Source organism: Arvicola amphibius, chromosome 4 (genome assembly GCF_903992535.2).
Source record: "Arvicola amphibius chromosome 4, mArvAmp1.2, whole genome shotgun sequence".
NCBI classification, from domain to species: Eukaryota; Metazoa; Chordata; class Mammalia; order Rodentia; family Cricetidae; genus Arvicola; species Arvicola amphibius.
The window spans coordinates 156703514-156730375 of record NC_052050.1 but is presented as its reverse complement, the minus strand read 5'-3'; the positions used below and the strand labels follow the sequence as shown (position 1 = coordinate 156730375).

Sequence of the window (26862 nt, the reverse complement as noted above, 5' to 3'; positions counted from 1 at the left end):
GAAGGCTTTGTGAGCCACACCACCCGCAATGTCAATATATGGGAATTCTGAACAAGTGTCTTTGCATGTGTTATGTGAACGTGTCTTACACAGTGAGATTTCTGCATAAGCTTTAACATGGATGAGCTCGTTGCATATGGAGGCAGCTATCTCGTGCTCTTGGCTCTGTTGCCGATAGCAGATGCTTTTGAGATAATATGAGCCACCTTTGATGGAGGGCTTCCTACAGGGCGCGTGCTGTTCACTCTCAGTGACTGGGGAGTCACCCTGGATGTTGAGTCAGCCAGCCAGCGGGGCGAAGCTGATATGGGCATGCCAGGCTTCCCAGTTCTCAGTTATTTGCATCAGAGCCTGCTACATGACTCCAGTTGGTAATACTCCACACCATCTCAGGCTGTTTGCTCAACCATGGGAAGAGAATCAACTTCTTAACTCTTCTTCTCCCACCATGGTTTTGACAGTGGTAAACACCGTTCAAATTTGAGGGTGAACTCACATAATAAACAGGGGTCAAAGAGATCATGCAAGGGGGTCAGATGTATGTCTCATTAGAAAAAATGGAATTTCTGGTGAGATTTCCAGGAACAAATCATATTTAATCAGAACTGGAGGAATGTCACATGTGCTTAGCATATAAGCTTACTTCCGTCTGATTTTATCATTCTTACTTGAAGCACATTTATATAAAAATAGAGTGAACTCGGTGTGTGTCAACAAAACAGAGCGCATGAAGCTGAGAGAGAAAAGTGTTGGGGGAGTAGAGAAGAAACCATACGGTCAGATTTGATCAAAACGTCATGTGTGTGGCCACAAAGGCCACTGCGGGGCTCCGAGAGAGGACTGTTGGCCTATCCCCCGGGTCTCTCAACCGCTGAGTCTATGTTACTGAAGCTGATACCTTACTGAGTGAGAAAGATAGGCCCACTGAGTCCTATTGTACATATGTGTTCCAGTCATGGAAAGAGAAAGTCATTCTTGGGTCAGAACATGGCTCAATACTAATCTTGCTTTCCCCATCCGTGAACTCACTGGGCTTGGCATGCATTAGCTGTGAATTTTGGGGATCTGTCTCTAGTACTTACTCATTGCCCCCAAATCCAAAACTTTGTGAAAACCAAACATTTACTTAGGACTTAAGTGGCGACGGAAATCTAGGCCCAGCCCCAACTTGCTCGTCAGCACTCTGTCAACTGACGTGAGACCCAGAAGGCTTAGACTTTGTGGGTCCGTCTGGGAACACTCCTGCCCTTCTACTCAGGATTAAACTCTGGGATTAGAGGATCCTGCCCCAAATCTACCAGGGATAAAAAACACCACTTAAACTTTTTAAAATGTGGATTCCAGAATGAGCTTTGCCTTAGCAGTGAAGCAGAGGGCTGCTGGAGCAGTGCTGTGTGGGTTCTAACCAGGGTGGAGACTGGCTTTCTCACTATGTTCAAGATGCCTGTGACTTCACAGGACCCCGGCGGGGCCCTGGCTGGTGGATGGAGCTCAGCAGATCCAACGTGCCTCTCAACAGGAGGCTCCTGCTTCCTCCTGTCCTCATGTCTCAATCCCTGCTTGCTCTCTCTCCTTATTTCTTAGAAGTATAGATCTATACCATTGCCGAGTCAGAACTCCCAGCAAGTCCCTCTGGACCTGCTGCTGGTCCCTGGTCCATTCCCATTGGGCCACACGAGCAATGTCACATGCAACAGAATTAACAACAAAATGAAAGTAGATAGTAATTACACACTCCTGTGAGAATGTCTGCTCACATTCCCTGGGGTCAAACTTTGTCTGAGGGGTTTAAAATACATTTGTCTTCCTGTGCCAGCCAGTGGAGAGAAAAAAATGAAGATTTTTCTTAAGTCTGATTTGTTTAATTACAATGAAGAGAAGTTGTCAGCTCAGCTGGAGTGGGGAGGGGAGGGTCTTAGTACTGATTCCGTGTTTTAGAGGACTCTCTCAGGCTCACAGGGAACATGTGGGTCACAGGCTTGGCTTCTATAGCGTCCTGGGACCAGGTCGGTGTGTTTACACGTGTGCATGTAAAGCTAAAGTCACCTGCTTCAAAGTCAGCTGTTACAGCTTTTGCCTTGTCAGTCTGTGGCCGGACCTGGGGTCTTGGGACTGAAATTAACAACCCCACTGTGGTTCAGACTGCGTTGACATAGGCTCAGCACACGTCTATTCCAGCTGTATCGGGCAGGAGGCCAGCTCTCCTAGGCTGCAGACAAATGCGGCAGGCATGCTTGGTGCCACACAGGGAGTGTGGGGACTTTAACAGCACACCCACCGGAAGCACAGAACTCTGTTACTTTTCTGTCACATTCACTGGGATGCCTCCATGACCTAAGGCAACAATGTAACTATGCCAGCATGCCTAAGAACTGAAAGAGGAGGCTCGAGCCAGACAAAATCCCTTCAGAGGGGACGGAAGGGGTCATGAAGTCCCACCCCTAACTGAGGAGCTACTGGCAGCTGGTGGCCGCTGGAGGTTCAAGGATACAATCCGTGTGAGGCTACCTATGTTCCAGGGGGTGTTCCTATCCCTGCCCACATACAAACATAAAAACACCACCACCAAAGTATTTTATAGGAGGGTCTATTTCAGCTTGTGATTCCTGAGGGATAAGAGTCCATCACCATCACGGCATGGGAGCATGGCAGCATGGCAGCAGGCAGGCACGGTGGCTGCGAACCAGCAAAGCAAGCCCAGAAAAGAGAGCACGCTTTGAGAAGCCTCAACTCCCGCCCCAACTGTGCGCTGAAACAGCACCTGGGGACCAAGAGTTCAAGTGCCCAAGACTGTGGGGACATGTCATTCAGCCACCACAGTGAACTCAGTGGGCTCTAAACACACAGAGCTCACGAAATTGGGAGAGAAAAATAGCAGAGGCAGCAGGGGGAATTGTGTGTATGGGGGTGGGCTGGGTGGAGAATGATTTGCATCATCACAGGAAGATGGCCAGGTTTTGTGGCTCTGAGGGAGGCCCCTCCAGCTACTGACGTGTGGCAGCTTCAGTGGGGGTGGATTTTGTTCAGATCAGTGGTTTGCTAAGAAGGTTTGCACTCAGTCCTAGAAAACTGCCTTCCAGTTGTGACAGTCACACTTGGAAGTAGCACCTGGCATGAGGGCCAATCACACAGAAGGTAGCGCCTGCAGCAGTGGAGACAAATACAACCTTAGTGGCCTGGTCAGCGTGCCCTGCTCAGAAAACCCCACCTTTGTCCACCTTAGTGCCCTGGTCAGCATGCCCTGCTCAGAAAACCCACCTTTGTCCACCTTAGTGTCCTGGTTGGCATGCCCTGCTCAGAAAACCCACTTTTGTCAACCTTAGTGCCCCAGTGGGAATGCCCCATTCAGAGAAGCGGGGTGGCTTGGGAACACAGTGGAGACATTAAAGTGGAAAACATAGATCTCAGGAAGCCGTAGGGTTTTCAGAGTCTGCAGGAGACAGCTGGTTAGGTGACAGCAGTGGCTGGCAGTCCAGCTGCTAGGAAAAGACCTCTGCAGAGTTGCAGGCAGTGGGTGGATAGTGCAAGACCCTGGGGTCACCTTGGCTGGGTGGCGCTACCCCACAGTGAGGCCGGCAGGTGAGAGGAACCTGAACCCACAGCCCATGCAGGCTTGCCACCCCGCCTCTGCAAGCCTCCCTTCTCGTGTCTCTCCAAATATGCCTGGCTTCTTGGCTGAGGTGCCAAGGCCCATAGCCTTTTCTGTATGCTTTCCCTCCCAGCTGGCAGTTGTGGAATTCAGGTGGAGAATTTTGCCATCCCTGCTCTTTTCAGTCTCGCTGTTGCTTCTGCTAAACTCATCAGTGAGCGTCCATGTGATGACTGTGTTTTTACATAACTTGCTCTCTGCAAGGTCTCCCCCCCCTCCGCCGGCAGGTTGCTCCGGGCTGCAGAGACCTAAGTAGATATGCTGTCACAGGCATTGCGTGTCATCTGTCAAATGTTTACCTGGTTGTGGCAGTGGCTTTTCTTTGGCTATGGAGATTTCCAGGCCACAGGAAGCTCACGGCATCTCACAGGGTATCACAAACCTCTGCACTCGCCCCCACGGTTGGAGATGCATTTTAATGCAATCAATAATCGTATTGTTATACATAGGAAATTTGCTGGGGTAGGAGGTGTGCCTGTTCCAACCTGGCCAGAGGTATACCACACTCAAGATGTGCAGAGGGTCCTGGGGAGTTATGATGGGTTTTTATGTAAAAATAAAGAAGCGATCTCATTGGTGTATATATTTCCTTCCCATTTTAATCAATGATTAAATTCATACTAAAGAGATACTTTTTGAGAAATTTCTTTGTATGCTGTATGGTAAAATGCTTGTTTTGTATACTTGCTTGTATACCTCTGTAAATACTCAGGGTCGCACCAAAAGTTCCTGGCTGAGGGGGGTAATGAATGGAAACGATAAGAAGCCCCACTCTGGAGACTTGTGGGTTCACGTGGCCACACAGAAGAACAAGCGTGGCAGTTCCTAAAGCTGTCCTCAGACAGGACTGAGTGGTGCCTTCTGCATGGTATGGACTCTTCCTGCCAGGGTCTTTTTCCACGCTGAAGGATAAAGCCTGCATTGTGTAGTCACCCTGGGGAGTTGGGGCTCCCTCTGCAGAGCAGCCTTCGTCTGGAGCAGCGTCCTCAGTTCTGTAGTGTGAGCAGCTTGGCATCGCCCTCTCTTGTAAACTGGACACCCTTGGGACTCAGTTTCCAAGTGTCCAGAATAGCAAAGCTCGAAGCCAGTGCTGTAGGCATTTGGAGCTATCTAAAGTATCCGTTGGCATCTCTGTCTGTCCCTTTTCAAGCCAGTTCCCCGCTGGCCAACCACAGCAGCTGTGCATAGCTGCCCCTCACCTTGTAGCTCTCTAGTCTTGTTTGGTGAATGAGCAGAATGCCTTCCCCTTGTCTTTGTCTATGTGCCTGCTGCTCTCTGTGGCCACCCCTGACATGTAGGTTACCGCTGCTCCTTCACCTTCTGAACATAGAGGTACAGAGTGCTAGCATGCATCGAGACGTTCACCCTGGCCATGTGTGGTCTGCTTGGCTCCTCCCAGCATCATGCATTATAAGATTCAGAATCCTGACCTAGCTCCATCATCAGTGCCACACAGTGAGCATAAAAGAGAAGGACAGAACAAGTAAACTCACACCGTTCTGCGTGCATATGTCAAAGTCTAGTTTACCACAGGGGCTTGGAGTTTTAAAAGCAGATGCTGTTGTTGGCAGCCCCTCCCCAGGTGCACCCAGTTTAACCAAATCTGGAAGATGTGGCCTTTGCCTTGGGGTTCTCCCTCTTCCCCGGCACCCTCAAGACGATGCCATACTTCTTCATTCTGTCTCCTCCCTGAATTATCTTTGATGTTTTCACCTCTGTTCATGCTGTACTTCCCTCTGGGAAATTTCCATAGTACTACCCCGTGGCTCATCCCTTCCTGAGTCGATGCTTAATTCCTGTCCTGAATATTCATCTCAGTGACTTCCACCTCTGAGAGTTTGGTTTTGATCATTTTTAAAGTCTGCGTTTCTCTCAAATATTGTTCCTTGTCCCTTTTCTTCTATCCCATCTGTTTTACTTCTACGGGAGTCTTAAACATACTTTTTGTATAGTCTATGGCCTGCCGTCTATGGTTGCTTGCTATCTTTGCCACTGGTTGCCCAAAGAGGCTGTCCTGTAACCTGTCGCTTAGGGTGTGTCATGGAATGGTGGTTGGTTTCCATCTTTAACTTGCCGCAATTGAGAATCAACTGGAAAGGAAGTCTCAATGTGAGACCGGACGAGACTGGCCTGTGGGCGTGTCTGTGACAGCGCTGGAAGACCCACGTCACTATGGGCAGCACCATTACCTAGGCTGGTGCTCGCGGACTGTGTGAGTGTAGAGTGTGAGCTGAGCCCTAGCAAGTATGTACGCATTCATCCTCCCTGCTCTTAACTGTGGGTGTGTTGCAACTAGCTACTTCCCCTCAGTGATAAACAGCAACCTGAAAAGGGGAGCTGGTGAATATTTTCTCTCCTAGGTGACTCTCAATTGGGACATTTTTATCACAACAACAGAAATGGAGCCAAGACATATGATATTTCTAAGTACTTAGCTGGGGACCTGCGTGGCCTAAGCGGAGGGTGAGGTCTCCAGAGTTCTCCATTGGTTGGTCAGCCCTCCAGACTCTTTCATGCCAACCCTCGGCTTAGAATCGCTAGTGTGCCACTGAAGTCTGAACACCCAGGAACAGGAAAAAGCCAGCGGTGGTCTTGACTCCTCTGGGGAAGATGTCGATGTAGCCATCTCTGCCACCTGCCTGGGTATCACAGGCAGGGCTTTCGCAGAGCACTGAGACCCCAGCACCTTGTCTGTACACCAGATGCATTTCTAGGCTAGTGGCATGCTCCTTCCCACACATGACCGTTTGAGGCAGAGCCTTTGGATACAGGAAGCAGAATAAGAAAAGCCTGTGCTCACTCAGGAATAGGTGGGGCCTCGTTGGACAGTAAATGATCCCTCACGTCCATCGATGCCTGCCCCCTTTCTAAAAGCCATAGTTGCAGGTGAGCTGGCCCACAGTGTCTCTGAGCTGAATAACAAGGCATTCTCAGGTAGTGCCTTTCCCGGATTCTCTTCTTAATTATACATTCTAAGTGGGTAATGGTCTTGGGTTGTTTGAACTTGCCTGGATTGCCTGTTAAGGCTGACGGAATATCTGTGAGTCTCTGTGTGTGCTCGATCATTAGTAATAGGGACGTACGCTGCAGATAAGTGTCCCGTGTCAGCCCAAGGCATGGACCTCACTACATTTCACTCCAACACCATATTTGTCAAATTTTCACTGTGTCTCTATGCATCTGCAAGGCATCCCTAGAAGTGCCTGAGCCAGAGACCTTCAGCTTGTGAATAGATTAACCTGGCATGTACAAGGGAAATAACACGCTTACAATGTTTACCGAAGGCCCTAGGTGGCACCGCCCACAGTTCCATCACCTGCCCCAGCTGACCCATCCCAGGTGTGATTTGCATAACATCTGTGTGTCACACCCAGGCCAGAATGCTTTGTCCCAAGCATGCTGTGATGGCTCACCTGTTCAAACATTCTGTGGTAAACAGAACTGCGTGCAATCTTGACTTGGGTATTTTTCTTAATTGTCCTTTCGTCCCTTTGTTACGGCCTCCTAACTGTCTCCTGTCAGCTCAGTACAAGAATGCCCGTGTTTTCGCTGTGTACTCTAGCCATGAAATTGCTGCTCGCATGCGAGTTTGAACAGTCAATTAAAAACAGGGTGTGGGCGCTGCAGGCAGGAGCCGGGGTGACTGAGAGGTGAAAATGACATTGAAGAAAGAAAGGGAACCCGGAAGCTTTAACGTTAATTAAATAAGGAGGTTGCACAGGAGTAAGAAAGCAGAGTAAGACACTCGCGCTTTGAGCTGCAGCAGCACAGCTACGATGAGCGCTCACGTCTGATTTTCTACACCTGGCCACCTCCCCCTTTTCTGAAATAAGGTGTATGTCTGCCCTTCTCCCTCGAGATGAGCACAGCAAACGGCACGGAAGGTGTTCGGTGACTGAGGAGCGGGAGTGACAGGACCCAGCGTCACAGAGAAAGCCCTCAGAGTGAGCCCCATTTCCCAGGATGAAGTTCAGGGACGTCAGCCCATGTCACACAGTAGACTGCTTCTCACTGCTCTTCCTAAGTGGCTCATTTTAGGATAGTCTACCCACCTTTGGGCTCCCCCACATGAAGTTCTGTTATATAGCATGGACTTCAGTTGCACGAGTCTCGACGCACGGCTTCTAGGGAGGAGGGCACTGACAAGGCCGACTGGGTGGAGTCTGTAGACTACAGAGTCTGAATCCTTGCTGAGTGAAAGCTAGCTAGATAGGAGAGGTCATGGTCAGCGGTGTGCGATGAAGCCTGGGATGGACTCACAGTGACATTCAGCCCTCTCTCCAGCTCCGGGTCCTATCCTGCCTCTCTAACAGACATGGCCTCTTGATGTGGCCCAACGCCACAAAAGAGCCTCAGTCAGAACCCGGAAGTAGACACAGGTCTCAGTGTGTTCCCTTGTAGAGTCTTCTCTAGGCACGGATTCATTTGAGGGACACACCCTGTCTCTGGTGCTATGTAACTATGAAGTTCAAATTATCTTAAAATTTACACGCCATATGGTGTTGCTTTGGTTACAGCAAATGTATCCTCTTTAATTCAAAGCAAACTGATTTTGTTTTGTTCAATTGACTGGATTTTATTAAATACATAGAAACCAATTTAGTTTTACAGTCATACAATAATAAGTCATTTCTGTGGATTCCTTGGCCCAAATATAGCCCATTGTGAATTTGTAGTCAGCACAGCCCAGCACTCGCCCAGAGTCTGTGGAAGCCCAGGTCTGCTTTCCACAGCCTGCTTATCAGGCGAACCGCTGAACTCTTCTGACTAGAGATCCTCTTTGCAATCCTTCATTCACTGTTTCAAGTGGTAATTCCATTAGCTGGCTATTTTTGCTCCGGCTTGTGTAATACAATTATTACAAGGAATACTTAGCTCAAAACACTTGCGTGACTCTAAGTTCACCTCCCTTAAAAAGATTTTTGTTTGTTTGGTTGGTTGTTTTGTTTTGTTTTGGTTTTGGTTTTGTTTTCAGTGTTGAAGAATCCCAGGCTCCGAAGCCTCTGGGAATGAGCTGCCCAGACAGCAGGTGTGCAGGCCTGAGAGTCTCTCACCCATCCTGACTGAAATGCACTTAGCTTTTGCTTACTCTGGTCCCATCTGAACGTGTCCCAGCATATCAGAGTCTAGGTAAACCAAGAACATACTTTAAATGTTGCTGTGTCCTCCCAGACTTAACCATCACTATCCCATAGCTAACACACAAGTCTCTGTAGTACAAGCTCTATGTTTTCTATGCTTCTCGCAGACATTCTGTATTGACTCTTCTTTCCGGCTGCCCTGCTTGCTATGTGTGGGCAGTTACGTACTTCATTCACCGTGGGTCCCCAGGAATCACAGCTCTTAGCCCATATAGAAACATAATTTCTGTTGTCGTAACTGAAACGTCATCATTTTTAATCAGTAGTGTATCTCAAAGACACTGGATGGTGTCTCACCTGAACTTCCCCTTTTCAGCTTCTCTATGAAGACCTTCTCCTGCTCTTTTGAGAATCACAGACTGCTAACCTTACCTGTAAGTCTAGAAAATTCTACCATCCCTCATTTTGTCTTAAGGTCTCCATGTCATTTAGTGATGGAGTGGGATGCCCTGCTTTCTTCAGGGTTCACTGTCCTAGGAAGTAAGGTTGACCAACATTCAGCATCTGTAGGTTGGCGAATTCATGAGATGATATGCCCACTCGGTGTGGAAAAACAGACGTCCCGATGCAAAGGTAACAGCGTGAAAGCCTTTCCCAGGTATGCATGGTGCCATTGTAAATACTGCGTTTCTATGCGGAATCTCTGGTCAAAGGTGGAATGGCACCTTGGACAGCTGTCTATGACAGGCCTGTGGGGGCAGCGTGGATCCTTGTAGTGCATGCAAAGTGAAAAATAGCATCATTGCCCATCGTGAGGCCTTACTCAGCATCCTCTCCTGGTTCAGATGAAGCAGGGTCCTGTTAGTGTAGCATCGGCAGCATTTTGTGTACATGTATGTATGGCCTACACCCGTGTCTGTTTCCTCATCTGTGCACACGTGCATAGAAGACAGAGGGCCGTGTCAAATACTGTTTTGTGTTGCCTCCCACCTTTGTTTTCATTTTGGTCAGGGTCTATCACTGATCCTGGAGCTCAGCCACTGTCTAGACTGGCTGGCCAGTGAGCTGCAGGAATCCTCCTATCGTTGCCTCCCTGATATTAGAGTTGCAGGTCCCGGCTTCCACATCTGGATTTGATCCTAACTCAGGTCCTCATGATGGACCAGCAGGTGTTTTACCAACTGAGTCATTGCCCGGCCGTTTTCACAGCCCCGGCCATCAGCATTTTCATGCTCTGCGCTGTCTTGTTTCCTCGAGTGGATTTTGTTTCATATGGTTAAATGTGTGGTTCACGACATAGAGTGGAGTTTCCGTGTAAGCAGGGAGATGCCCCATCTAGAGAAAAGTTGAAATGGTGCAGACATTTAAGGTAGTAGGAATAATGGGTGCCAGCAAATCGGCTGGCAGGAGTTCTGAGCCAGGATAATTCTAACAGGGTGGGCATGGGGTCAGCCTCATCATGGCAGCTGTCCGCCACGCTTGGTTTCCTTGATGTCCCCTCTCTCCAACACCCATCTGGATCTCTTGCTTTGAACAGGTAACAGGAATGCTCAGCCATTGTCCACTCCTCCTTTTTCCCAGGGCAGAGCCTCCCTGGCTCTCTTTGCAGAGCCGGCTAGCCTCAGACTCAGAGATCCACCTGCCCCCACTGACTGAGTGCTTAGATTAAAGGCATGTGCCACCATGCCTGGCTTTCATCCAGCTTGCTCCTAAGGACATTGCCTTTTGGTGTCCTGGAAGAAAAGGAAGCAGAATGGGACCTTCTCACCTGTATTAAATGTCACCACGGAGAATGTTTCTTATCCCGTGATGGGGAAAACATGTCCTTGTGTGTGTGTGCAGGGCTGGTAAAAAGCAGAGGTGAGCACACTGGCTCCTGTGAGTTAGGACTTAGAGAATGGGTCCGTGCCTTTTGTTTTTAGCTTGTAGGATTGCTTATGTTTGAGCATGCCCTGCCATCCATGCACACCGAGGATACACATCCAGTTAAGAGGAATTGTTCTCCTGAACTAGGGGTACATGTACAGGTAAAGAGAATCATCTCATGTGTGCTGAAGGACATGTGTGGGCATGAGCCCACCACTGTATGCCAACGCATAAAACATCCCTGGAGCACAGATGTGGCGCACGGAAAGGTCACAGGACATTGAAATTCTAGGTTGACATTTTCTGCGGAGCATTCTTTTTGCGTTCATTATTCACAGCCTGTCACGGCTAGCCTGGATTCCCATCCTGGGAGAGAGACCCCGGCTGGGGCAGAGCCTTCAGTATTTGCCCTTCTACATAGCAGATCCAGGAAGAGATACTTACTGTGGATCCTTCTGGTAGCACGGGAAGTCTCTTGAGATTCACTGTGCAGGCAGATTTAGATTTTATTGCTGTGTCCGCTGGAGGCAAAAGCAGCTTTTGCCAGGGCTGACTAGATGACTCAGCAGTGGCGGTGCTGCCAAGCCTGGACACCTGAGCTTCATCCTTAGAAGATACAGGGTCAAAGGAGAGAACTGGCTCCCGAAAGTGGTCCTCTGATCCAAACATGTTCAAGTCACGCCCCCCCACCACCACCGCAACACACACAAATAAATAATTTTAAAATGAGCAAAGTTTTTAATCCATGTATATAGCCTTGAAGTTACGTTCTCCAGCGCTTTGAGAGAAGCAGCACCTGGCATATTCTCCTGACCCACCGGTCATAAAACATCAAGCTCTAATATCCTGACTCTAATATCCTGACTCTGGACGTTGAGAGGCATGCGCTTTATCAAGAGTTCTGTTCCCTGTCCTATGTGAATCAAAGAAGGGAGATGACAAAGTAGATTGTTCCCGCTGTAGGTGTGTGATTGTCACATTGTCACTCAATGCGTGAGTGCTAAGACAGGAGCTCTGGGGGCCGAGAGACACTGATTAGTGAATGAGAAGAGCTAGAGACCAACAGTCCGGCACACAGATGTTGATCCCGATGTGTTTGCCAAGGGGGCGCGAAGCTTCTGTGACAGATGCCGTCTGTTGACTGCTAAGTCAGATGACAGGGAAGTCAAACCCTGACCCCAGCCATCCCCTCGGAGGGCAATCTGAATCTGCAAAGGCCACTGTCATGGGGTACAGATGTCCTCCATTTTAAGCAGTCCACATTTGGGGCACATAACCATTTTAAGTGCCGTGAACATCCCCTTCTGATTCGCTTGTTACATCTTCTTTCCCCTGTTTCCAGCATTCATTACCATAGCCTACATACAAACATGCATCATTTTGTGGGTCGGGGCATGGGAGAGTGCATGACTTAAGGTACAGCTATGTATTAGCTTAGGGTGTAAAAGCTGACGACATGGGAAACCAAGGCAAGGAAGGTCGATTGCTCTATGGTCCTCTTTAGAGGCAGGTTAAACAATCAGGCTGGGTACGCAAGGTTAGCAGTCAAGTCTAACGTGACTGCAGGTGTATTATTAACTCTGGCTGTGGGACCCAGCCAAAGTTCCAGTCTCTGGGGATGTAAGAGATGTTTTAGTGGAACTTTGTCACTGCCCGGATTTTTATCTCCATATCCTCAGGAAGATGGCGTTGCTCGTTTAAGCGACCATTCACCGAGCGCTGCCCATTCCCTTCTGGCAAGCGTCTATCTCGCCCATCCAGGCATCTACTAGGTACCTCTGTTACAGTGACCAGGATAAAACAGTGTGCAGAGATAGCCGAAACATCCTGGGAGCAATGCTGTCAGCACCTAATGGGCAGGGCACATAGTACTCTTCAGTGGTGGAGTACCCTGCTGACTTCTATGCAAAGAGCCAGGTGACCGGCACTGTCAGGAAGGAGATACCCCATATCATTAATGTGGCACCCTGGGTATGTTTTCACACAGCTACTCTGTAAGGAAAGGGGGTGAGGGACCAGTCCCCCACCCACGCTTGGATCAGCGGGTCTAGGTAACCCTGTTCAGATGGCAAGCAGGAAAGGAGGATTGCAGAACAGCCGTTCGGGTCTCATTGACCAGTGTAGGGTCTTGCACCTGGCCTCTAATACTTTGTGGAGATTTTATAAAACATGATTTCTTTATTGATTCTTTGGGAATTTCACGTCAGGCACCCCAATTCCACTCATCTCCCAGTGCTCCCAGATGCCTCTCACCCTTGCTGTGAAAATTTAAAACAATTAAAACCAAACCAAACAAGCAAAACCTCTTGGTGCCTCCATGATTCCCCACCTTACCAACACCTAGTGTACTGGGAGCCTCAGGGTGTCACACAGTCCACTCTTTCAGTTACTTGTGACTGTCCACTGGGGTGGGTCACTGGTCTGGCTTAAGACCTCTGGCCTCTGATACACCATCCCACTGTGCCCTCACTGAAGTTCCTCTCTGATATCCCGTGGTCACCCCAAGTCACAGAGGTCCTGTAGTATAATTCTACAAGACCAGTTCCTTCAGGAACTCCAGCAGGACACAGATGGGCGGATGTTAGGGTTGGCCCACCCAAGGCCCTGGATGTGGGCCTGCGTGGCAGCTGAGCTGGTCAGTCCAGGCCACTGGGGCTGCCCCTCCCACTTCTGTTGCAACCGAGGGCCCTGTGGTTGCCTGAGGTCTGGCCAGTCACCTGATACCATGCTGGTGTCCAGGGGCCATGCTGCAGCCAGGGCCATATAGATCTGAGTGGCCTGTGCTGCTACCCATTGCCATGGTGACATCCAGGCCAGAGCTGCAGCTGAGGGCCATGTCTGGGTCCATGACCCTATTGTAGCCAGGGTCTGTGTTGATGTCCATGACTCCTATTACCATCGAAGGCCATGTGGGCACCTGAGGTTTGGGACAATACTTCTTACTTCTGCTTGAGGAAAAAGGCGAAACTTTGACAAAAAGGATTCTACATTGCTGGAGTTTCTCAGAAAGCCCCCTTACTGTAATCTGATCGACAACTTACTTAACCAAGGGTGCTGTCTGTCAGCAACAGGACCTGCTGACTGACTCCCACCTACCTGGAAGGCCTCACGTGCCTAGGAGTGTGGAAAGCAAGGTACCACAGCCACGCTGAGGCCGAAATGGGAGCTTTCTATTCTGTTCAGTGGCCTGTGTGCTCGCTCTGTCACCTGGAGAGTGAAGGGAGTTGAAATGTTCCTCAGAGTCAAGTCTCCTTGGAGATGATCAGTTTTGATATTCCCTCAGACATACTTTCCAGCGTGTGGTCTCATGATGAGAGATGTCAACGGGAAAATTACTACCTTTAGTAAATAAAATATAAACATGTAATTTTTTTTTAATCACAGCCTCCCTCATGCCGAGGCACAGTCTGATGGGAATTACGAAATGCATTTCTTGTCTGTCATTCTAGATAATGCAGAAAAGCTGAGGGTCCTTCCATATCGGATGGAAACGTTATATTCGTGCTCATTTGACTGGTTGTTTTCTTGAGACAGGATCTCGTGTAGTCCAGGATCTTGTCCAAACTCACTCAGTCATCACCCAAGGCTAGGCTTGATGGGCTGATACTTCTGCCTCCGTTCCAAAGTACTGGGATCCTCAGTGTGTGCTACCACACACACTCTGGTGTTTGTTTACTGATTGTCTGTCTGCCTTTTGTTAACTGAGTAACCTGTGTGCACAAGGTAAATGCTGCATCGCTTGGCTGCAGCCTCAGCACGTTCCTTAATTTTTATTTTAAGGCAGAGTGTCATTAAGTGTCCAGGTTCACTTTGTCCCTGCTCTGATGCTCTGATATGTGAGGTGGTCTTTGACTCAGAATCCTCCTGCCACTTGGGATTCAGGCATGTAAGGGTGCCATCTTACCTGGATTGTTTTCTGTCTATGTGTCTGTCTATTTATCATCTATATTTATATCATCTATTATCTATCTATAGTCTATCTATTACTCTTCTATCATTCACCTATCTGCCATCTGTCAATCATTCTTTTATCATCTATCTGCCTATCATCTATCTATCTATCATTTACCATCTACCAATATACTTTGTCAATCATCTATCCGTCTATCTATAATCTATCTATCATTTACCATCTACAGATATACTTGTATCTATCATCTATCTATCTATCATCTATCTATCTATCTATCTGTCTATCTATCTATCTATCTATCTATCCATCTATCCATCCATCTACTTACATACATGTTACCTCTGCTTATCCGTCATCCATCTATCTATATACCCAGTGTCTTCATCAGCCCATCCATCCTTCTCCCTTCCAGGCCCCTTTCTGGTATCTTCATACATGTATAGGCTGCACACTAAGCTTTTTCACTCCTTCACGCTCTTATAATTTTTCCCAGAAATCTTCCTTCTGCCTTCAGAAATTGTATGTTTTTCTCTCCTGTGCAGAATGGATGGAGAAAAGCTAGTCTTATTTGTCCACAGTGCCCTGTTCTGTGAACTTGTCTACTCAAGTGGTTTTCAGGCCTTGCTGTTTTTGAGTTCTAGATTCTTAAAGCTGTTATTTCTCTGTCTAACAGTTCAGTTTACATTTGACATGGCTGATACAAACATGAGGCTTTCTCTCTAAAGATTCCAGCTCACCCTCCTTGATTACTGTAGCTGGTGATGTCAATTCACCATTCCAAGGACACTGACCAGGTACCAAACACTGTGCTTCTTCCTCTTACCCAGCCCTCCCTCACCCAGCCCAGTCTACCCCTCCACTTCACCCCCCTCCCCTGCCCACCTCAGTCTACCCCCTCTGCCAGCCCTTCCCCTGCCCAGCTCAGTCTACCTACTCTGACCCTGCCCCTCCCCTGCCTTGGCCTCCCCTGACACCTGTCTAGATGCCCCCTGCCTTAGTCATTTTATCTCTTTGCAGGGGGTCTTCTTCTGGAGGACAAGGTCACTTCTGAGCACCTGACCTGACACCTCTCTTCTCTTCTACCCCCTCCCCCAGGGTTCTTGTCACCTGCCAGACATAACTAGAACTCCTTCACAAGGCTCAAAGCCCTGGCTCTTCCTCCTTCCCTGGCAACTGTTGTTTTCCTCACTCTGGATTCTCATTCTGTTGACCCCTGTACCTGTGCACACCATGTGTGACTAACCATGTGTCACTTCATGTGTCTGCTGCGTGTTCTCGGGACACTGGCATTGCTTGCAAACTAGGCCTGTTCTCACTTATGCCCGGGTTCTCAGCATGGAGCCTTACTCCTCCCTGGTTTTTCCTCCTTGTGCCTGCCCGCTTCCTTCACACTGAGGAGCATCTTATGCCCACAGCTCAGGTCAGTTGCTCTGCCTTCGTGCTGGGTTGGAGGAGCTCTCCTCTTGTCTCTGACCTGGGTACCTAATTTGTTCCTGCCGAGTTTCCTGGAGGAAGCCTTTGTCTTTGAGTCCTCAGCTTCTTTGATTTGCCTACCTTTGGCAATCGATGCCTACGGGTTTGTCAAGCAAAGGAAATTAATCAGCAACCTTAAAATTAAATGCTACTGGCAAGCAGGAATAATACATTAGTATACATTAAGCATCCTTCATGCAAATGGGAGTTGCGTTGCCAGTTCTGGCACCTGCCAACTTCCTATATGAAGTTCACAGTTGGTGACCGTCTCCACTCACCAAAAAGGGTTCAGGTAAGGTGAGCTCGCATCGTCAGTGGGATTATGGTCTGGTACAAGAATCACTGTCTTTCCTGAAACATCATGTGCTCCTGTGTAGCTTTGTAAACACCTGGGGACATAGCGTCCAGGTGATTTCCATTAGGACAGACACCAGGTGTGGATGAGGTCACCTTTCCCCGCTGCCGTTTGGCTCCAAGCCATAACACTGTGTTTATCTTCACAGGTATATGAACCAAGGCACGCAGGAAGACGTCTCCACAGCAGAGCGCTCCCTGAACAAGGAGAGACTTGCGGTTCTGAAACATGCTCTGAATGTGATCGGCTTCAGCAGCCTGGTGAGTCTCCTCATTGGGGATTGCACACAGAAAGCCGGCCTCCACCAGTTTGTAAAGATTCGCTCAGCCCAAACCATTTCCTGAGTCTCGATAGAGCCCATTGGTTGTTGCCAGCCCTGACAGTGTCCAGCAGAGAACAGGCTTCCATCTGGCCTCCTGGGACCTGCTGTCCAGTCGGGATAGGAGACAAACAAGGACAGAAGAACAGCAGGTTCCAGGACGGCAGACACTACATAACACACAGCAACAAGAAGTTGATGCTAGTTCCTTTTCTTTTCTTTTTGAATTTAATTTTATGTGTGTGGGTGTTTTGCTTGCATGCAGTGCCCATGGAGGACAGAAGAGGGCATTAGGTCTCTTAAAACAGTAACTACATAAAGTTCCAAGCTGCCTTATGGGTGCTAGGAACCAAACCCAGGTCCTCTGCAAGAGAACTCAGTACTCCGAGCCACGCACGGAGCCATCTCTCCCAGCCCTGCCATTTGGAGCAGAAATAGAAAAACCCTTTCACATATGTATCTAGAACAAACCACGTCACCATGTTAGCGGACTCTTGAGGAACCTGGCCAGTCTGAAGAAACTGTGTACTATAAAATGATCACCCTGCAAACTACCGTAACTCACTTACGTATCTTCTCTGGGAAGCCAGAGAATGTGTGGAAAGTTTTAGCCAACAGCGATGCCATAGCAATTTCCAAGACAACGGGAAGGCCCATGGCCCAGGCCAAACTGCCTAGGACTGCTAGCTCTGTCTGGATACTGGTCACTTAGCACGTGGCTAATGAGACTGAGGGAATTGTTTTTTCCTATCTTAAAATATTAATTTAAATTTAAATAGCCTTGTGGTTAGAGGTTACTACTCTGAACAGGGCTGGTCCTGAGATTAGACATGAATGGTTGAGCCCACGGAGGATGCTCTCGGGAGCCATTTCTGTTTTCTTGATGTGTGATCTCCTCTGCCCTCTCAATATGGAAGTATTTTGGGTTGTGGCATATTCCCCGGGAATGATTAACAAGAGGTCATGGGGCACCCTGGTATGCCCACAGTCTGGAGAACAAGCTCCTCGGTCTCTCAGAAGGCTGTGTCACCCTTGCCCACAGGCTTAGCTAGCTGGGACAGAAGGGGCAGGTGGAAGCATACAGGAGAGCAGACAAATGTCTCACCCTCAGGGTAATCAAGGAGACAGTGTGCTTGGCAGGACCCTGTGCCTCTCAAAGCCTGGAGTTCTAGGAATGAGAGGCAGTCTGATGGTGTCTAGGTCTTTTTGGTCCAATTGTCCAGTGTCTACATTTTATTCTTTTCTTGGCCCCACCCACTTGAATGCTCTGTATCTGCACTGGCTTCTGTGATGTCTGTTTTCTTATTTCTCCACCTCCACGGGGAGCTTCTAGACCCCCTAGGGAACAGGAGCACAGTCAGGGGGCAGGAGGCCATTTTACCAAAATACCATTCGCTTGGAAACATAGCTTTGAAATTCCACACTTGATCCTCAAAGATAGAACAAGCAAAATACACCTGCTGACTGGTGTAGCCGATGAGAAGACGTGATGTCCATCCCTTTATCTAAGCCTTTAAAGCAGTGTGAGGACTAAACCTGCTCCACTTTGGAGTGGTGGCCTCCGCTGTGACAAAGAACAGTGCTCATGGGCAGGTGAGGCCTCTGGAACAAAATCTGCAAAGGATTATGGGTCTCCGAGACTGGTCCACCCCATCCCTAACAACAGGCAAGCTGCCTAGGCCAGAGGGCACGACTTCCCACAGACAGAGGCAGGATCCTATGGCTTCGGCTCCCATTGGGAGATTTTCCTGATTCAAATCTACCACAGTCCACTGTGAGTTGTAGTGAATTTTCATAGCCCTGTCTCCCTCACTGAATCATAAACCCCCGAGAGCAACTCAGATCCTCCTTGCCTGTATGTACAGAGGTGCCCACCTTGCAGAACACTAAAGGGAGATTTATGCACGTTATTAAAGAGGTGGGGTTGTGTTGCACCATCTAAGAAACAGGGGAAAGGCTGTTCTCTAACACAGAGCAGAGTTCAGAGGGAAATGCTGCAGCCTGCCGTAACGGTGGCATGCTCCCAGTAGGTATCACTAGAGATGGAGGTCTCCAGGCCCTCTCGCTCTGAAGATGGGAAGATGACAATCCCCCATGCCAGGTCTCACTCCTCCTCTGTACAGTCCCAGGCTTCCTGCTCTCCTCCTCCCCTGCTTCCTACACCTCCTGTGCAAGGAGAGCTTGGGGCAGCAGGGGTGTTTCCGGTCAGAGCTTGGACAAGGATCACTAATTTTTTTTTTGGAATGATGATTACCCAGAACACGCTGATTCCTATCAGACCAGCAACATCCCGTTTAAGGGCAAAGCACACTGAGTTGAGATTTGATCCTGAGCCCACATCGGGTTTCTCTGGAGCGTTGTGGGTCTGAAGAGTGGAGAGCCACTGCAGGAGTGCTCATGGGCTCTGAGCAATTCTGTCTGTTCTCTGTGAACACCTAGGAGGTGGAGAACCTGTTTGTTATCCTAGCGGCGATATTGCACCTCGGAGACGTTCAGTTCACGGCCCTGACTGAAGCTGACTCAGCCTTTGTCTCTGACCTCCAGCTTCTGGAACAAGGTCAGTGGAGTACCACCTTGGTGAGAATGTCGTTGGCGTACGGTTTCACAGAGTGGCCAGTAGATGGAGACACAGTACAAAAAAGCCAGCTTTGGGGAAAAAAAATCACTTCCTAGGGTTGGAGTCAAGGGGGGGGAGGGGAGAACCTCTTTCTTTTCTCTAAAGAGCTCAGGGGATAACAGATAAATGAGCTCGCACCGCACTGACAGCATAGGGGCATCCGCATAGACTTCAGTCCATGCGATATTATCTAAGCAGTCTTTGCCCTCAACCACTGTCCCCATACCATTTGGAGACCAGGTCATCAAACATTATAAACACCGTCGCTTCCGGTTAAATGCTTTGTTTAAAATCTCTCTCTTGGCTGGGAGTTGGTGGCGCATACCTTTAATTTTAGCACTTGGAAGGCAGAGGAAGGCAGATCTCTGTGAGTTCGAGGCCAGGCTGATCTATAATATCTAGTTCCAGGACAGGCCCAAAGCTACAATGTAAACCCTATCTTGAAAAACCTTTCTCTTCTTTGCTATGGCCTTTCTAGCCGCTTCTACTTTTTGCTTTTTGAAAATACCCTTAAGCCACATGTTTTCTGTAAACCGCCTATTTCACCTGTTTCAAAGTTATTTAGTAAGACATTTGGAAAAAATAGTCCAGCCCTGTGAGGGTAATGAAGACGCAATATGTGTCAAGACAGAATCCAGATAGACAGGGGATTCCTTTTGTGTTTGGAACACTGAGGAGTTTCTCTAGGTGTGCTTGACCCCAGACGTAGCAGCCGCTTTCCGTCCTTTGAGTGTCTCTGCATGAAGCGTGCACAGGATGAACAGAGAGTGCAGTGTTCTTGGTATCGACATACACAGTGACTTCATACTTACAGCCTGCTTTTGATTTCAGTGGCCGGCATGTTGCAAGTATCGACCGATGAGCTGGCATCCGCCTTAACAACTGATATTCAGTATTTTAAAGGTAAATCTGCCTTTTACCTTTGTACAGTTCCTGGGCTTCTTTGAAGTAGGAAAATTAAAAAAAAAAAAAAAACCAACGCATCTGTCTCAACACGGGGAAACTGTTTGCGTGGTTTGAGTGCTAACGGAGAGAGTGTTACAAGCCTGTTTCGTCCCCTTTTACTGTATGGGAATACAGCTATGCTCCTGGGAGGCCATTCTGATTAACTAGCCCCCTTCCTAATCAACCTGTCAGTTCAGAAAAACAAAGCCATCAGTCTAAGAGGATTTATTCTCGTAAAACAAGGACCTTTTGTGGGGGTAGGGCAGCCTTCTCTCCACCTTTTCCACTCATAATGGGAGCTGTCATTTATTGGGTGTTTATGGGTGGGTGGCATAGTGCCAACTGTTCCGAATGTTGTCAATTTTGATCTCACAAATGGTCACGAGGTGGGCACAACTATATCTCTCCTCAGAGAGGAAAGCACTCAGATAAAAAGGGGTTAATCACTGTGGATGCCAGGCCCAAGGCAAGAGGCTGTCTCCCTTTACAGGCCGGCTTCCAACCCTCTCTACATGCCTAATCCCTGTGTGGTGTGTGGCCCTGCTCGGTGCACAGGGAGACTGGATCTCCTAGGTGTGTATTAGTTATCCACCACAAATTCACGATTGATGCTCTTCAACCTTCCTCTTGAGAGCTGGGAGGGCTGGCCTCCCCCACTCTTGTACACTAAGCTCACCTGCTACCCAGTGAGTCTGTCTTGCATGCCTCCCTCAGACCCCGACTTACACTGAACTCACCTGCTATCCCGTGGTCTCACCTGCAGGTATTTTGTTGCTTGACTTATGACCTCTGCCTCTTAGAATTCCCCTCCACACTTCTCAACTTAGTGAGTTTTCTCACGGTCCACCCAGCTGCTCACCAGGTCTAGCTGGCTCCCCTTACCCCCTCTTCCTTCTCCACAGAGTAGCTCTGATCCCCCTGACCCCGTAAATACTTCCCATTCTCATTGCTCTCGACTCTTTACCTGGACCGTGATAGCAACCTCTGCTGATGTTTTCATGGGGACTTTGCTCATTTCCCCTTATTCTGTGGTGACAACAGAACGGAATGCTAATGTGCTTTCACCTGTGGCTGACAGTCTTTCAAAGATACCTGCTCCCTTAGCTCCTCCCTGGAGGGTGGGCTTCCAGGTCCCCGATCACCGTCATTCCTAGCCATTCTCCATCCACACATCCTCACCCAGCCACATGAAGCACCGTGATGTTCTGCAGAAGCAGAACCCTGTGCTGTGTGCCTCTGAAGACATGTTAAACTCACTTGTCCCTTAGCATGCAACCGTCTGGTTTTCTCCACTTCCACAACCCCCCCTCAGCCATGTCAGCCTGGGAACTGCGGTGGTACTGGTACTGTCTCCTAGAAGGCGGCCCTTGTTTCTCTGCCTTGTGCTCTTCCACACCCATGACCTTGCCCTTGCCCTTGCCCTCTCAAGGCAGTGCTGTTCTACATCGTCTCAGTGGCTGCTCTGCTCTCTTCCAAACTAGAGGGACTCTCCTTTCCCTGCCACTTGCTCAGCCTGAGACTTAAGAATGCCAAGGTCACAGACAAGAACCCTAACCCCCATTCACACGCTGTGCTGTCTCCCACAGAAGTACCATCTCAGCTGTGTCTGTACCCCAGGCCGCCCCAACTCTCTTCCCTGGGTCCCCTCCCTGGCCTTTTCACTATGGAGGTTCTCCTCTCCCGCGATGTCCATCACTCCTTTTGAGAGTGGCGGATGCTTCCTCCTGAAGGTTTGTCTCCTAGCTTCACAGGTAGATTTTACCATCACTTTCCAGGCAGACAAGTGTTCAAATGTCCCAGGGCTAGTTCAGTGCCCAGCCGGAGGGCTGTTATTAAACACCCACAGGCAGGGACCCTGAGTTAGCACTCTAACTGCAAGGAAATGGCTCAGCCATGGAGAGGTGAACAGGGTGCTCAGAAGTTCTAGTCAGTCAAGGCACCTGGCACTCCTTAGATGGCGTCATGCGTGTAACTGACAGGTGCTCCCAGCATCCCTTTCAAGCATCTTCGGATGTGTGTGGATGTCACGGGGAATGAACAGGACATACACCATGGTGCTGGCTTCTAATGAGGAGACCACTTGTCCTCACACCTCCTCTTCCTCCTACCAATCCAGGAGATGTGGTAATACGCCGGCATACCACACAGATCGCTGCATTTTACCGGGATCTCTTGGCCAAGTCGCTGTACGGCCGTCTGTTTGGTTTTCTGATAAACGCCGTGAACTGCTGCCTCCAGAATCAAGATGACTGTAAAAGGTAGGAGCCGTAGATGCTTGTGCCTGTATTACTCTGTCACACCCAGCTCCGGGGCTGTGGACCCACTGACCCCAGTGTCACCCAGACAGTCACCCACAACTCAGAGACTGTGGATGTTGGCCCCTGGGTTATCCATCCACATGGTACTCAGGGACTGTGGGTGTTGGCCCCTGGGTTATCCAGCCACATGGTACTCAGGGACTGTGGATGTTGGTCCCTGGGTTGTCCAGCCACTGGTTACTCAGAGATGTGGGGGTGTTGGCCCCTGGGTTATCCATCCACATGGAACTCAGGGACTGTGGGATGCTAGCCCCTAGGGTAATCCACCACATGGAATTCAGGGGACTGTGGATGTGTGGCCCCTGGGTTTATCCATCCACATGGTACTCAGGGACTGTGGATGCTGGCACCTGGGTATCCAGCCGCATGGTACTCAGGGTATGTGGATGTTAGTCCCTGAGTTATCCAGCCACATGGAATTCAGGGACTGTAGATGTTAGTCCCTGGGTTATTCTGGTATACATAACTCAGGGCTTAATTCAGAGAGCTGTTTCATATTACAGCCCAGGGGTGGGCTTCATTCAGACTTCATTTTAACAAGCTAATTTCACTGGAAGGGTATTAGTGATTATGCTTTAGAAATATGAGCCCCCACCCCACCTTCCCACCCACCAGCACAGATGGGATGAATCAAACTGTCTCTCACGCATAGATATGCAAATGTGTTCTCTCTAGAATGAAGGTATAGATGTGGTCTTTTGTGCATGGAGAAGAATAGACGGTTTATGAATCTAGGAACAAGACAGTCTAAGAATAAAGCTCAGGAGTCAGTTGAGAGGCCACGTGCGTCTCTTTCAGAAGCAGCTTGATGATGTGTCGAATTCTGCCATGGGTTATTTGACAAAGGGTCCCTGTGGCAGTGCTCTTGGCTACCCCTAATCATCTCTAAGAAGTAGCTTTTCACGGCTATTTGATCATCTAAATATTATAGATTTCCATGGCATTTTGTCAATGAAAAACACTGTTATTATTCTTGTCACTGGTAATGACCTTGAGACGACATCTGAAAGTGAAATTGCACTGGAGTCTTCGCAGACTTGTCTTTGAGTGAAACCCTCTGAGAAATATTTTCTGTTGTCCTAGAGTTCTTTACCAAATTCCTGAATTAAGCCACTTCTTGGAAAATATTAAAATTGGCATCAGTTAATAGGTAAGTTAGGAGAATAGACATTTCAGGTTTTGAACTGAGGGATATTAAGGACCCATCAAATGTACCTGTGCAGAATCGCAGCGCTCAACACTCATGTGCTCACACTGTTCTGAGAGCTGAGGGCAGCTCAAGCATCTTAGCAGAAGCACTTGGTTCCAGCCCCGCTCCTCAGTGCATAGAGTTGCAACTCTTGTTTCTCTGTCGGTCTGTGGTTCCCAGCCCATCCCCTCCCTGTGATGCAATATGAGAAGGCTTGAGAAACAAAGGTTTATTCTTGGTTCTGGGTTGGAAGAGACACTCCAGCATGCAAGGGAAGGTTGGGGTTTGGCCAAATGCACCTTGCTCAGGAGTCAGTGGGCCAGGAAACAGGGAAAGGGGAAGTCCAGGAGCCCCGCCCCTGGGATGGTACTGTCCATTCCCAGGAGAGTCTCTTCCTCTCCATTCAGTCTCACAGATACACCCCCCCCCAAAGGTGTACCTCACTAATGCCCCCGTGCAGTTCTTTGTAAACAGAGACTGTTTGTTTGTTTCTCAGCTGCCCATATCCAAATAATCACACAGAAACTATATTAATTACAACACTGTTGGCTCTATTAGTTCAAACTTCTTATTACCTAACTCTTACATCTTAAATTAACCCATGTCTATTAATCTGTGTATCGCCACGAGGCTGTGGCTTACTGGAAAGATTCCAGCAGCTGCATCTTTCTCCTTCAGCAGCTACATGGCGTCTCTCTGACTTTGCCCCCCCCCCCCCAGCTCTTTTTCGGCCTGGCTATTTTATGCCCTACCATAGGCCAAAGCAGCTTCATTCATGAACCAGTAAAAGCAACACATATGCAGAAGACAATCCTACCATCAGTTCTTAACCCAGTCAAGTCGACAATAGAGATGAGATGCCACCACCTATAGATGTGATGGCTGTTCACAGCTGGTACCTTCACCAGAGTAACCTTATAGAAAGATATCTGCAATCTTGCTCACGTGGATGCTGATCAACTAATGTATAATTCATGCATAAACCTGGGGACAACAGAATCTTTCTAGAAAACTCCACTTGACATTTGGATCCTACAGAGTCTTAAATTTGTATGACTGGAAACCCTTAGATATGGTGAAGAGAGGAGACACGGCCTCCCGTCCGGTGGGTGTTTTGCCTGGTGTGTCAGAATGGAAAAGTGGAGGACAGCCTTAGCTTTTGCTGTTCTCGGTAAGCAGCTACATGAAGAAAGCATTCATGGTGAGTGAGACATGAATCACAAATTAGAGTTATACACTCCACCTCTAGGGGCAGTATCTCCTTGAAATCATTAGCATTTTTTTTTTTTTTTGTCAAGAATCACTCAAATTTGGGTTTAAGTCCTGAGCAATGCAAGGGAGAGTTTAAACTGCTACATTTTTAACTCTTTTTATTGATTGATAGATAGATTGATTGATTGATTGATTGGTTTTTCAAGCCGGGGTTTCTCTTGTTAACTGTGCTGGAACTAACTCTGCAGACCAGACTGGCCTCAAACTCCCAGAGATCCACCTGCCCCTTCCTCTGGAGTGCTGGAAGTAAAGGCACGCAGCACCACCTGCGAGCAGCACCAACCACCAGGGTCATTTCTAACCCTTAGGAATTCCCACAGCACTTCCTACTCTGAAGAAGATCACGTTTTGAGCCAGGAAGGTCAGATCATGTTTGTATGACCTCACGATAGGCTCTTGAGGTCTCCCAGGCCCCGTTTGTTTTAAAGCACTATAATTGTGCAGAAGTCAGCACATTTAAAACCCTGATACCCTACTGGTTGAAGGTGGTGAGCACAGAAGACGATGGTGTGGGAATATTTGCACACTTATTCTATTGTGAGAATCTCAAGCGAGAGCCGAGGCCGGTCAGCTGTACTTTAACGGTACTATGGAAGGAGCCAAGCAAAGCCAAAGCAGACCAGTGCCTCCTCTTGGAACGACCACCTCCTTTCCTAAAGTCAGATGGGTGTATTATTGTAGGTGGTCTTTTCTTTGGGCCAACAACTGGCTCCCAAATAAAGACTTCTTTACATAACTAAACAAATGCAATATATCTTTGCATAGTTAACAAATATCCCACAACATATTATGAAGAAATAATTGTACTTTCTCACCCTGAATTCCACAAAGACTTCTTCCTCTGTGGAAACCTTGTGTTGCCAGGCAGGGTACGTTGGACGACTGGCTAACTGAGATAAACACATATTCTCTGTGTGTTTGCCTGGAAGATGAATGTCAGCTTTTCCTGGGCTCCCATCTGCTGAGCCCTTGACATCTGTGTGTCTCCGTAGGTGCTTTAGGCCACAGTAGAGGCAGGTCGGCCTCGGAGCATCTTGGAACTGTTTATTAGGCTTAGTTCAAAGTGGCCTGATGCAAGGAAGTAAACAGAGCTAATAACAATAGCGATGAGCACACCAGAACCTCTGCAACAACCATGCTTTATATTTCTTTAAAACTTTATCATCCGCCAGGTATATGTGCACTAGTGCCTATGGGTAAAATCCTGTTAAATAGCTAAAACCTAAAACAGGCGTATTTTATTGTTAAAGGGCGAATAACTGAGAAGGTGAGAGGGGAGCCTCCCCCACAGTCCTTCCTAAGCCTTTCTCTGAGAAAAATACATTTTAACACCGCAGTTTTCACATGTCAATCCTTTCTAGGGACATTGGTTTTTCTTGGTTGTGGAGGAGTGGATGACAATATCCCTATTAAAAAACTGGCATCACCAGCCAGGGGTGGTGGCACAGGCCTTGAAATCCAGCACTGGGGAGGCAGAGGCAGGTGGATCTCTGAGTCTGAGGACAGCCTGGACTACATAGTTCCAGTTCTCTACACAGAGAAACCCTGTCTTGAAAAACAAACAAAAAATAACAACAAAACACAAGCAATACCTCCAAACAAATCAGCAAACAGTCTGCTTCCCAGACCACCTCTTCTTCTCCTAGCCTGCTGACAGGCAGAGCATCCCTGTGGCTCCTCCCACCTCCCCCTTCTATTGTCCCCACCACCATCCAGTTCACTCTAGGGACCTCTAGGGACACTCTTGTTCTTCTTGGCTCTGGGGGGGGAGGTGACCTAGTAGCACCCCTTTTCATCTCTGCATTCTTGTTCAGTGAACACATCCGCCACGGAAAGAGGCAAAGGGAGACAGAGGGAGACAAGTT

General features: G+C 48.5%; 1 protein-coding gene across 1 annotated transcript in view; it reads left to right on the top strand.

Annotated features, from left to right (window-relative positions):
- Myo16 (myosin XVI) overlaps positions 1-26862 on the top strand; it is a 351974-nt gene that overhangs the window by 141770 nt on the left and 183342 nt on the right. Inside the window, exons 17-20 of the mRNA XM_038326520.1 lie at positions 16486-16597; positions 19096-19213; positions 20105-20176; positions 22335-22476. Coding sequence (XP_038182448.1) covers positions 16486-16597; positions 19096-19213; positions 20105-20176; positions 22335-22476 — 444 coding nt within the window. The remainder of the gene's footprint in view (positions 1-16485; positions 16598-19095; positions 19214-20104; positions 20177-22334; positions 22477-26862) is intronic.